General features: G+C 62.9%; 1 protein-coding gene across 3 annotated transcripts in view; it reads left to right on the forward strand.

Annotated features, from left to right (window-relative positions):
* The window catches only part of GRAMD4 (GRAM domain containing 4), a 68,596-nt gene that overhangs the window by 21,668 nt on the left and 34,761 nt on the right, over nt 1-12,167 (forward strand). For all 3 annotated transcript variants that reach the window (XM_032492497.1, XM_032492498.1, XM_032492499.1), the window contains exon 2: nt 8,402-8,612. In XM_032492497.1, coding sequence (XP_032348388.1) covers nt 8,402-8,612 — 211 coding nt within the window. The remainder of the gene's footprint in view (nt 1-8,401; nt 8,613-12,167) is intronic.

Consider the following 12,167-nt stretch of genomic DNA (forward strand, 5'->3'; position numbering starts at 1 on the left):
AGGCACCTGTAATAGTAGCAGCTGAGGCTCATTAAGTTCTTAGTGCATGTCAGGCCCAGAGACAGGCTTGGGTGCGAGGGTCCCCGGAGGCTGGCACGTGAGGATGAAGAGAGATGAGGCCTGGGAGCAGCAAACGCACTTGTTCTCTGTGCAGCGTGGCTACTAGTAAAGTGACCGTGGGTGGGTGCTCTGCCCTCGCCCCTCCCACCAGTGCATCGGTGTGTCCTGCAAGGTCCACATCTGCCGGCCTGGCCAGGCCGCCCTCCCTCCCCTGCCTGGCAGCCAACTCAAATGGACCCCAGCGCCCGGTCTGCTCCTGCCTGTCTCAGTCATTTCCTTCTGGCTTGTTCTGGTGTGAGGGCTCTGTCTGGGGTGCCTGCCTCTGCAGGGCACGGCCGGCTCTGTGGTACCACTGCCCGCGGTGTAGCCATCACCTCCTCAGAGCACCTGTCCTGGCCCGTCACCTCCTCTGCATCCTGTTCCCAACTGCACCTGTATGTAGTAGGTGCTCATTAAATGCTCGACTGGCTCGTTACTGTTACTCCTGGATGTGTGGTGCTCACTTCCATTCCGTTCCTGATCCCTGCCAGATGGTGAGCCGCTGCCACGGTCCCCGGCACCGACGTGCATTACAGGCGCTCATTGAGCTTGTCTCGTTTAGCCGCAGCCCACTCTGCCTCGGCCCCGCCGGGGGAGCTCATGTAAGAACCGTCTGCCACACTGGGCGGCTGCCTGGGTGGCTGCCTGGGCGGCAGGTGCAGAGAGGACCCAGAGGTTTGTTTGTTTTTGCTGGTTTTTCCTTTTCACTGGACGTGAGCTCTGCAGCGAGGGCGGCCAGCCGAGCCCCTCTGCTGGCAGGCCCCGGGCTCCCTCCTTCCTGGGCCAGCCCAGTGGGAAGTGTGGGTCGTGCCCTGTCTGCGCAGGGTGGAAAGCCTTCGTGGAGACAACCCGCACTGGGCTGGGAAACATCCCGGGGATCGGTCTGCGGGTGAGTCCAGGGGGCCCCGGGAGGGAGCCCTGGGCCTCGGCTGGGCCACGTTTAAGAAAAGAAGAAAGCTGCTGTAGGCAGGGCATTTGGAGGCAGCCCAGGGCTCTTTCCCCCGGGAGTTGATTAAGGCCACTTGGGTGACTTTGGTGCTAGATTTCCTCGGGGACAGGATGGTCTTCAAAACACGCCTCCCTCCCACTGCTTCCCTCCCAGGCCGCGTGCTGGGCCCAGACGCTGAGGCGGGGCGGGTGGGGTCCCTGTAGTTGAGCTGAGTGCTCTGGGGACAGGGAGGGGGTGGGGGAGCCTTCCTGGGGGGAGCGGCAGTGCACAGTCTTGCAGGGTGGATTGGGGTGTTCCAGGCGGAAGATGGTGCTTAGGGCAGGCTCCTGGCTTAGTGAGGTCCTTTTCAGTGTGCTGTTTGTCTCTGCAGAGCGGGGGCCCTGCCCGGGACCTCAGTGTGGGTGGGGGCCTCCAGTGATGGGTTACTCAGAGCTGGCAGCCGGCCCCTCTGCCTTGGGTGGGGTGCAGGAGGTGGAGGGCGGGGGAGGCCCCTGGCACACGGCCCAGGTGGGACGGGCCAGAGTGGACTGCGGTGTGTGGGACTCCCTCACTGAACCGCTTCTGGCCTCAGGCTGCTGGCCTCGCCGTGGACGACTCTGTGCCCTCACCCCTTTCCTAGAGAAGACAGGGACGGTGGCGAGGCCCTCGCCCGAGTGTGAGTGGCGAGGCCACTGGAAGGGGGTCCCGCGTGCTGAGCCTGTTAGGGGCCGGGGAGTGCTGGGACCTGCTTGAGAGTCCTTGTTCTGCCGGGCACTTACTGCCTTGAGGTGAGGGACAGTAAACCATGGCCCATGGCCCAAACGTAGCTCTCCGCTGCCTGTTTCTGTAAATAAGGTTTCACTGGCCCGGAGCCGCACCTGTTTCACAGCGCAGCAGAGCTGAGAAGTTATGACAGAGGCCGTGTGGCCTGCCATGCCCGAGACATTCACCGCCTGGCCCGTCACAGAGCAGGTTTGCCAAGCCTGGTGCCATGTCCTAGTGCATCTGGGGAACACCCTACTCTCAAACAGCTGCGAGCTGCAGCCCCGGTCTGCTTTCAGGGTCTGGGCCAGGGCGACGGCAGGAAGTCATGACTCTGGGAATCCAGAAGGTATTTCCTACCAGCTCTCTCCTGGCTGGATCCTCCAAGTCCTGAATGCTGAGAGTGATGGAGAGAGTTGAAAAAAAGAATGCCTTCGCCAGAAGTGAGTTCTTATGTTTCCTGTTGCTTAGTTTATTTGCTTAGACAGCAGTTGGGCTTTTATCTACCTGCTCCTCTACGGTAGGTTTTCCTGTTAGCTTTGTTTTGTTTAAATAAACATCTGTGGCCAGTCTGCCAGGCTCCCCACTCAGTCTCCTGGGCAGAGGGGTGTGTGAGCTGTCGTGCAGCGTGATGGATGTATCAACAGAGGCATGTGCTGGGGAGGGTGGGAGGCTGGGGCTGTCTGACGAGGCAAGTACAAGCTCGAGCCCAGTGAGGTTGGTTTATGTTCCTGATGGGGCCCTCCTCTCGCGCCCTGCCTCAGCGTCCCCGTCTGCCAAGCGGTGTAACAATAGCTGTCTCCTCTCTGCGCTGCAGCCAGGACGTGCGGCCCCCGGAGCGTGGAGGCGAGCTTGTTGCCCGTGCCTGAGATGCGGGCCCGGCAGGCTTCAGGGTGCGCGGGAGACCTGGGGGCGGTGAAAGCTCAGAGCTGGGGATCTCCTCGCCGTGAGGGGGCCCCGCGCTGCCGCCGTAGTAGCACGTGGCACAGCCCCGACGTTCCTGTCGGACCATGCTCGCTTGTGGGTTGCAGCCCTGGCTGACCGTGGAGGGAGGGTTTCAGCAGGAAGCAGTAGAGCGAGTGTGAGGGCCGCTTGGCTGAATGGAACGTACAGGGAAGAGCGAATGTGTTGCTGTTGTTTGTAAGCTCGCTGCACATCTTCATCACTGAGATTTTTATAAATGTTTGTACGTCTGTGCCCAGAGGTCTCGGGGTGTTGCTAGGTCGTGCACGGTCCCAGTTTGCAGAGGAGGGGAGGGCGGCTCAAACCGGACCCCCTCAGCTCTCCTCTTCCTGACCTGCGTTCCCGGGCCACCCTGGCCATTGGGGGGTCACGGAGCCCAAAGCACTCTGGGCAGCTTTCCTGTTACCGCGCAGGAAACTCAGCTCCTGGTACGGGGTGGGGGGGGGTGGGAGGGGGCGAGGGAGTCTGGCCTGAACTGTGTAGGAGGGAAAGCCCCTGAGGAATGCAGGCCTCCTCCTGGGGAAACGTCCGGCTGCTGAAGCCTCGGAGTTAAGCTCTGTAGGTGTTTGTGGGTTCAGGGACGCTGCTTCCCCGGGGCTTGAGGGGCAAAGTCCGACACTGGCCCTTTGAGGCATCCGTGGCCGGGTGGCTCTGAGCAGATGTGGGCCTGGCCCTCCCGGCAGGGCACTCGGAGCCCAGCCCCGGGGACCCTGCCTTTGTGCACCGTCCCCTCCTTCCCCAGTGCCCCGAGCCCGCCGGCCCTTGGCCCTTGGCACTGCCGGCTGTGCCTGCCCCTGCCCTCGGCCGTGTGTGCTGACGGGTGGGGCCGGGGGCGCAAATCCCAAACGAGGGGTTAGCTGGGAGTTCCAGGACGCCAAACCAGAAGGACTAGTGGAGCTTGAGGGGTACTGGGAGGAGAAGGAGCCAGCATGGGATGCCCCAGAACCGGAAGTGCTAGGCACTCCTGCAGAGGAACAGTTGTGGTGGCCAAAGGACTCTGAGGGGCTCAGGAGGGCTGGAGCCCAGTGTCAGGGAGACCGGGAGCCCTGGGAGGGGTTCCAGCCGCCGAATCTGGTTTCCTGCCACCTGGAGGAGGGGCTCTGTGAGCTGCTGTGGCTGCCCGGACCTGGCCGGCCGGGCAGGAGGGTGGGGTGGGGGCGAGGAGCACAGGTGCGGGGCCTGGTGTGGAGACGGGGCCGACCGCCTGTAGGTGGCTGTGGGGGTGATCACCTGGGCACCGGCTCCTTCCAGGGTTCTGTTTGATGGTCACAGATACCATCCAGTGGGAGGGTCCGCTGAGGCTCCAGCTGTGGGTGGCAGAGTCGAGGTTTTACTGACGGGACATCCCACCGGCAGTGGACACTGGGGGAGGCTGGTGGGCACGGAGTCAGCAGAGCCTCTGAGCATTGGGGGTCCCCTTGACTGTGCCCAGCCCGGCAGGACCGAGGCGTCGATCCGGGGCGAGGGCGGGGCTCCCTGACAGGCCTTGAGCTTGGGGAGACCCATGGGTCATCGGGTGGAACCAGAATCTTGAGCCTGGCATGAATGGGGGGAGTAGTCTCATGTGCCTCCTGGGTCTCGGGCACCTGGACTGCTTCTGGGGGTCGCCCTCCATGGGGACCCCAGGCGGGCCTGGAGACATGTGTGTGTTGGGGTCCTTGGGGTTCATCTTGTAGGGCTATGGGCTTTGGGGTGTCAGTTAGGATCGGGCCTCTGAGGCTGTCTTCCCGGAGGACACAGACCTGGCAGAGGGCTGGGTGGTTGGCTGGGACTGGCTTGGGGTGGGGAGGAGGGAGGGGCTCAGTCCTCGCCCAACATGTGTGACTCCCCAGGAGTGTGATTTAGGATAAGCACTTCTTCCTTTGGGAAAACGGACATAGTTTATCCTGAGATCTGCAGAAGAGCCACCAGATAACCAGGGATGAAGCCAGGCCCTGGCTGGCCATCCGGGTGCACACGGCGGGTGGCGTGCACCGTGCATCGAGGGAGAATCCTGGGACCTGGGACGTGGCAGGCGCTGGACCGGGACCCACTGTTCTCTAAATCTTGGGCTGGGAGGGGAAGTAAAGTCCTTTGTGGTTTCCTAGTCCAGAATTCCCTGAACACTGCTGCCTTTGTGTGTCCAGGGGCCTTTCAGCGGGTTTCCAGAGCAGCGTGCTTTGTGTCCCGGGGCCAGAGCTGGCCTCAGTCCTGTGTCCCGAGGGCCTGGAGCCCAGTGGGCACTGCCTGGAGCCGGGGGCCGCTGCCTGGGCCTCCGCACAGGTGCCCCACGTGGTGCCTGCTCCGTCTCGCTGCCTCCCTGGCCCTCGGTTGCAGATTCCTTGCAGGTGCGGCGGCTCTGAGCAGGGCTCTGGAGTAGCCGCAGGGAGCGTGTCCCACGTGGAGGTACAGGGACGGGATCGGTCCCAGAGCTTCAGGCGCCAGGGCAGCAGATCCCACTCTGAGGGGCCGCTCCACCTTGAGGGGTGGGTGTGCAGGGCACCTTTGGGTGCACGTGGAGGGGCTGGTTCTGGGGAGGCAGGCTTTCTCCCCGTGGGCCGTGGGGCGTGGGGGCTGGCTGGGGAAGGGGAAGGCTGGGCGGGTGCTGGGGAGGGGGAGACGCATGGAAGCACCCAGAACGGGAGGCGCAAGTGAGATTTGTCGTGACGGCGTCCGCTGCCGCCGGCCCTGTGGGGACGGCCCCGCTCTGGGCCACACTTGGTGTCCCTTGCTGTCCGTGGACCACATCCATGTCGGTTCTCTGTCTTCATCTGAAAGCTGGGGGTGACAGGGTTGAACGGTGTCGCTGAGATGGTGTCGTCCTGGTGTGGGAGAGCCCTGGCGTGGGGCTGTGATGGGGAGGGCTTCCCCCCCACCCCGGACCCACCTGGGAGGGGCGGTCGGGTGTCCTGGTGCCTGGTCCTTATTGGAGAACAGATGGACTGCTCGCCTTTCCAGGAGCCCAGGAGTCTGGGGCAGGATGGGGGTTGGTGGGGATGGGAGTAGGCCCTTGGCACCCCCTGGCTCGGGTGGGCTGTGTGTTCAGATGGCTTCACTGGGGGCTCACGTGAGCAGGCATGGGGAGGGGTGGGGTGAGCTGGGGGCTGTGAGCTGGGGCCCGCTGGGTAGGGCAGCGCGTGGGCCCCGTGCTGGGCGTGAGGAGCATTCTGATGGTAGCGGGTGGACACTCGGTGCTTTGTCCCCTCGCCCCTGGCGGCCTCCTTTGCTTGCTCGGCTGAATCGGGAAGGAAGACGGCCCCAGCCTGCAGGATCGTGAAAGCCCCAGACGGGGGACCTTCTGACCAGATCCCAGTGTCGGAGAGGAGTGTGGCTGCGTGACACGGGCAGCTCCCCTCCCGGGAAGGCAGCCCGCCCCGGGCCGCCCACCCTTCCACCGCCTTATGACGGATGCTGCGTGATGAGGGGCCCCTCAGGTCCTTTGGAAAATGGAAGGAAGTAGGTTTACATGCCAGCACTTTCTACCTGGTTTATTTTTATTTTTCAAGTTAGAAAAGCAATGGGAGCATGAGTAAAACAAAAACAGCAGTGGGGAAGCGTGACAGGACATTTGGAGAGAAGTTTACGGCCTCCCACGAGCCTCCCTCAGGGTCCTGTGTCACCTGAGGTCTCTTTAGATGCCCGTTGGCCACCACGGTGACCACGGGGCAGCAGCATTTTATAACTGCCTCTGTGACCCCAGGGACACCCCGTGAGTCCTTGCAGCGCTCAGAGCCCCCGCCTGGCCGCCGTGCTGCCAAGACGCTTCGCCGTTGTTCAGCTTGCTCCTGGGACGCGTCCCGAGACGGGGCATCACTGTCCGAAGGGCGTCGGTGCCAGTGTTGGTGCTTCCCGCCGTCGCCGCCGCGTCCCTGGCTTCGGATTCCTTCCCAGGGAAGCTGCAGGGTTTTGCACGAGTGCTGGTAGCTTTCCTCCTGCCGGGACTCCTCTGCTCAGGGAGTCTGTGCGTCGTCTGTGTACCGAGGCCTCTAACTTTCATCACCCTGTTCAGGTTGTCCTACAGCAAATATGCTAGTTCTCATACACTCTTTTTGCTACAGGTGTCTTCTGTTTCATTGCATTTTTTTTTAAAAACAAATGGTAGTTTACTTTTGTCCTGTTGACAGTTAGAGGTTTGTTTTTTTTTTTTTTACCTTTCATTAGTTTTTCAGTCTCTGAACGTAGACCGTCGCGCTCTCTCTAGGGACTTGATAAGCTCTCTCTCTTTTTTTTTTAAAGTTTACTTAACCTTTTAGGCCCTCTGGAGTGCACAGCTCCTGTACTTGGATATCATTTCCAGGTGGCTGGCTGTGTGCCCCCTGCCCGCCACGCGAGCAGGGACACTGCCTCCCCCAGCCCCATGGCGTTGCGCAGGTTCCCCTGGGTTCCAGGGAGTGGTAGGTTTCGTGTGGCTTTTGCTCCAGGGCCACGTTGGGCCACCTTAGTGTTCCACGTGGGGCCCGAGAAGCGCCTGTCCCAGGGGCTCCTGCGCTCCTCCTCTGACGTGCCGCAACCTCCCTTGTCCTCGGAGACCAGAGCGAGCCCTGGGTCTTCCTGACCGGGTTTCCAGAGCCCCCTCTGTGATCAAGCTTTCTTGCCCTGAGCAGTGGTGTGGGTGGAGTGGAGGCCCCTTGGGGGCTGCAGACGGGCACCCTTCCTTAGGCTGTGACTTAACATGATTTAACGGTCTGAGCACCTCTGAGCCTGCCCCGTCCAAAACAGGATGTGCTTCTCCCGCCTTCGCGGTTCTCCGTGAAGTACCCCAGCTGGGCGGCGAGGGCCGAGCTGATGGGTTCCACCCTGCTCACCCCGCTTCCTGCCCGCCTTGCGCGGACATCATCGTGCTGTGTACTGGGTCCAGGCTGGGTGTTGGGCGCTCGTGCGTCACGTTAAAATCTCGGGGTGCTTTGGCCTGATCCGTGTGCTGCCCGCTTCAGAGGGGGAAGCTGAGGCTCAGAAAGGTGGGGAGTGGCGGGACGGGCTGTGAGCCCTGGCGTGTCCAGCATCCCTGCCCTGCGGGGTCTCATGGAGATTGAGGGCCGGGGTTCGTGGGAGCTCCCTGACCTGCAGCCCCGGGCCGAGGGGCATGTGACTGGGGTCTTCGGAGTGAGGCCGACTGGACAAGCAGCAGGGCCTCTCACACCCTGCCCCTGAGCCTTCCTGGCTGAGTCGGGGCAGGGACGCGGGGAACGGGGGCCCCACTGCATGTCCGTCCTGGTGTGCACGTGTGTGTGCACGTGTGTGTGAATGTATGTGTGCCCTCCACGCCAGCACAGCCGCCCCCTCTGCTGAGCCAGCACCAGGGTCCGGCTGCCCTCCTGCTCCAGGCTGGGCCCACCTCTATGCTGGGAGGGCCCACCCAGAGATGTGGCTTCCTTCTGCCCTGCGGGGTGCACGGGGGAGTTAGCCTGGGTAGGTGACAGAGGTCCGAGGTCAGCAGCCACCCTAGCCAGGTGGGGGTGACAGGGCCCGGGCCTGGTGGGCACAAGACGGGCACCTGTGGACCTTGGGTTCCCTGAGTAGTGGGACTGGCCGCTCCCCGAGGGCAGTGCTTGGTCCCAGCCCAGGGCTGCGGCCTGGAGCCGCGTGTGGGGGGCTTGTGGGTGCATGGGCAGGTAGGTGGCCAGCAGGCGACTGACCAGGTGACCATGCATCCCTCTTCTCCTCTTGCAGGGACCCCGACCGTCATGTTAAGGTAAAGCAGAGGGGCTCAGTGCTGAACATGCTAAGGAGACTGGACAAGATCAGGTTCAGAGGTCACAAGAGGGACGACTTCCTCGATCTGGCAGAGTCTCCAAACGCCTCGGACACCGAATGCGGAGACGAGGTGCCCCTGAAGACACCTCGGACCTCGCCCCGGGACGGCGAGGAGCTGAGGGACCCTGTGAGTACGCCGTGCGGGCCCTGGGACCAGAGCATCCCCCTCCTCCGTGTGGCCGCAGACCCTGGGTCCCTCGCTGCAGAATGGGACTGTCCCCATCCTCGGGGGCCAGTGGACTTGGGTGGACTGTGTCCTGCCTGGGCTGGTCTGACACCAGTGGGGCTTGCTCCCCCTCGGCCCCCGACCCTCTGCCCCCCAGTCTCTCGGGTGGGGGCTTGTCCACAGATCGGGGATAAAACAGCCTTTCCTTTACCCAGCATTTGTCCAGAGGCTGGATTTCTTTCCCTTCCTGGTTGGTTTTCTGGGTGGCTCGCAGACTTCTCATGCAGGAGTGAGGCTGCGGCCCCAGCCTGGCCCCTGGGAGGTTGACCCAGGGCGGCCGAGGGCACTGTCTGGGAGTCGCTGGGTCCTCAAGCCTCTGGCTGGTCTGTCCGGCCGTCCAGGGTGCACATCACCGATCCCGGCAGCTGGCTGAGCCCAGGCTGCATGTCCTCAGCCCACGAGGGAACAGTGGCTCCTGCAGGCCAGGCAGTGGCGCCCCTCGTTTGGACGGTGGGAACCCTCCACAGGGCCGGGCCAGCCCTGCCTCCTGGGAGCTTGTGTTTGGTCAGCAGGCGTGTGGTAGGGAGGGCGGGCTCCCTGTGGCCCACTCCTGGCCCGGCGTGACCGCTGGGCTCTCTGTGCTGAGCACAGCTCCCTGAGTCCCCCGCGTTGCCACCGAGGAAGCCTGGAGCCGCCCATCACCAGTGGTGGGCGACCTTGGAGTGGACACCGGGTTTGGTGACCTGTCGGTTCCTCCCCGAACACCTGAGCTAGGTTTTCTTTCCAGATGTGGCGGAGCGCTCACCCTCCTGGCTCCCTGCGTCGTTAACGCTGTCTAGCTCCTGCAGGAACGAGTGGTGACAGGCGGGGCTGGGCTGCAGAGCCTGGCGGGGACCCCCGCCTGGGCTTCCTCTGACCCCTGCAGCCGCAGGGCCCCGTGCTGGACCAGGGCCCCCTTGGTGTGACCCCCAGTGTAAGTCTGGCAGCATCTACCTGCCCACTGGGACGTTGTGGGGGTCGCAGGCACTGTCCTAAGAAGAGGGGTGGGACCAGCTGTTCGGCAAGGGCCGAGGGCAGGACCTGAGGGTGGGGCGAGCTCAGGGTCATGTGTGTAAATGCCTGTCACACTGACTCACTGCACACCCGCCTCCACCCTTGCTTCCTCCTGACGCTTCCCTGGCTCGCTTCTATGATGGGGGATGGGCTCAGCATCCCACAGTGGAATGTGACGTCCTTCATTTAACCTCTGCTCCCAAGGGACACTTGGTGCCCCGAGCTCTTGGCATTCGTCACTCTCACAAGCCTTGTGCCCACGTGGCCCAGGTGGGTGGGCTGGGTCCAGGTGTCTGTCATCCTGGTGGCCGTCACCAGCCACCCTTCTGTGGTGTGCGCTGCGCCCTCGTGAGGGGCCCGTGGCCCACACCCTTGCCACCAGCACGGGGTGTCTTGGGTGTTTCTGGTTTGCCAACCCAAGGGGTGGGGAGTGGCAGCTCCGAGTGCTTTTAACTTACATGGTTTTTACGAGGAGGGAGGTGGGTCATCTTTGCCTGTGTTGACATTTTTTTTTTAATTTCTTTTAAATTGTGGTAAAACACCCATAATGTAAAATCGAGCAGTTTAAATAGTTTTTAAGTGCACAGCCCGGTGGCGTTAAGCACATCCACAATGTTGTTCAGCTGTCACCACCATCCGTTTCTGGAACTTTTTCATCTTCCCAGAGTGAAGCTCTGTCCCCACCAGACACCAGCTCCCAGCCTCTGACCCCCACCACCTCCCTCCTGTCTCCGTGAATCGACTCCTCCAGGCCTATCACGAGGGAGCCTGGGTGCTTGTCCCCTGTGATGGGCCTGTCTCAGCACCGTGTCTTCGGGGGCGGTCCTGCTCTAGTGTCAGGATTCATTCTTATTTCCTTTTTTGTGGGCGATCAGTGTCCTGGGGCAAAGGCGGTGGGTGGACCCGGTGGTTGAGGGTAGAATCCAGCCCCCACGGTGAGAGGACAGAGGGAGGGAGGGGTCCCAGGAGGCGGGGTGTGCAGGGCTACAGTGGAGCAGGTGGAGTGATGTCCAGGTCAGCGTGTGGCTGGGCGGGGGGGGGCATGGAAGAGAAAGATGGGGAGCCCCAGGCCACGGTCCACCGAGTGGTCAGTGTCAGGCCAGTAAGATGAGGGGCGCAGCAAGGAGGGGGGGACTGGCGCCCTAGAGTTGGGGGCAGAGGCAGTGACCCCACGCACAGGGAGGCAGGGTGGCAGACGCCTCCAAGAGTCGGGGTGGGAGGGGCTGCCCTCCTCTGAGAAGCCGAGTTGAGACACGGTTCTTGGGAAGCTGGAGGACGGAGACGCGGCTGGACCCGCTCCCCAGTTCCATGGACGTGACCCTGCAGCCTTGGTGGGCTTGTTCATTCAGGTCCCTGTCCAGGCCCTTGACCCCCAGCTGGAGAGGGGTCTGAGAAGCGGTCAGCTGGAGAGACCCCGGGGCGCGCAGAGTGGTTCGGCCCCCAGAGTTTCAGAGCACCACCCCGGTGCCTGCTGTCCCCATCGGCGTCTCCGCCAGCTGGTCGGCTGCCCAGAGCCGGTCCTCACCATCCCAGCCGTCCCGTGGGTCCCCAGCCAAGCTGCTATGGCTTCGGCACCAGGTCCAACTGAAGCCATGAGCGTCCCAGGCCCTTGTGGACCCGGGGGCCCCTGTGAGGGGTCCTTAAAGCTCTGGGGCAAGTTCCAGAGGAGTTTAGTTCCAGCAGCTAAGAGGCTGATGTGAGTTACAGCCATCTGAAGACGTGGATTAATGTGTCCAGGCGGTGCCTGCAAACTGGGGGTCGCCCTCCTTGCTTTGGTGAGGAAGTTGCTAACAGCATGGAGCCCAGTGTCCTGTGACTGAATCAGTGCAGGCCCTCCTTTCTGGGCCAGCCTCTGCCCTCTGGTCTGGGGCCACCACCTTGGCCATTGCGGTAGGGGATGGGCAAAAGAGGGACAAACTCATCTGCTGGGGTGAGTGGACAAGTACGCGCCATCTTCCCTGCGGCAGGGCGGGGGGTACCCTGCCTTCCACCCACTGCCCCAGTCTCCCCTTACCTGTCCTGCCAGGCCTGGGGGGTTGCCCGGTAAACAGAGCCTGGCCCCTGCCCTCTGGGAACCAGAGCAGCTGGAAGTCCAAGAGGTCAAGTGTCAGGCAGGGCTGCTGTAGACTTACCAGCACCCATCGATTCCCCGGTGTCAGCTTCTCCTTCTTGGGCTGTGGCCTCAGAGCAGACGACATGTGTATGGAGAGGTCACCAGGGCTGTCACGGGCCCTGTCCAGGCTGCGTGTCCCCTTCCACCCTCACCCAGCCTTGGAGGGGCGTGGGGACCAAAACTAGGGAGTCAGACCCCCATCAGAGGGCGGGGCGCTTGGGCACTGCCCCTCACCCGCTCAGCAGCGGGAAGCGGTGTGGGGTGACCGTGGGGGTGTCGGCTATGAGCTGGTGTGCCCTGGCTCCTTTCCAGGGTCAGTGGTGGCCTGTAACCAGAGCCTGCCCTGGGCC

Source organism: Camelus ferus, chromosome 12 (assembly GCF_009834535.1).
Source record: "Camelus ferus isolate YT-003-E chromosome 12, BCGSAC_Cfer_1.0, whole genome shotgun sequence".
NCBI classification, from domain to species: Eukaryota; Metazoa; Chordata; class Mammalia; order Artiodactyla; family Camelidae; genus Camelus; species Camelus ferus.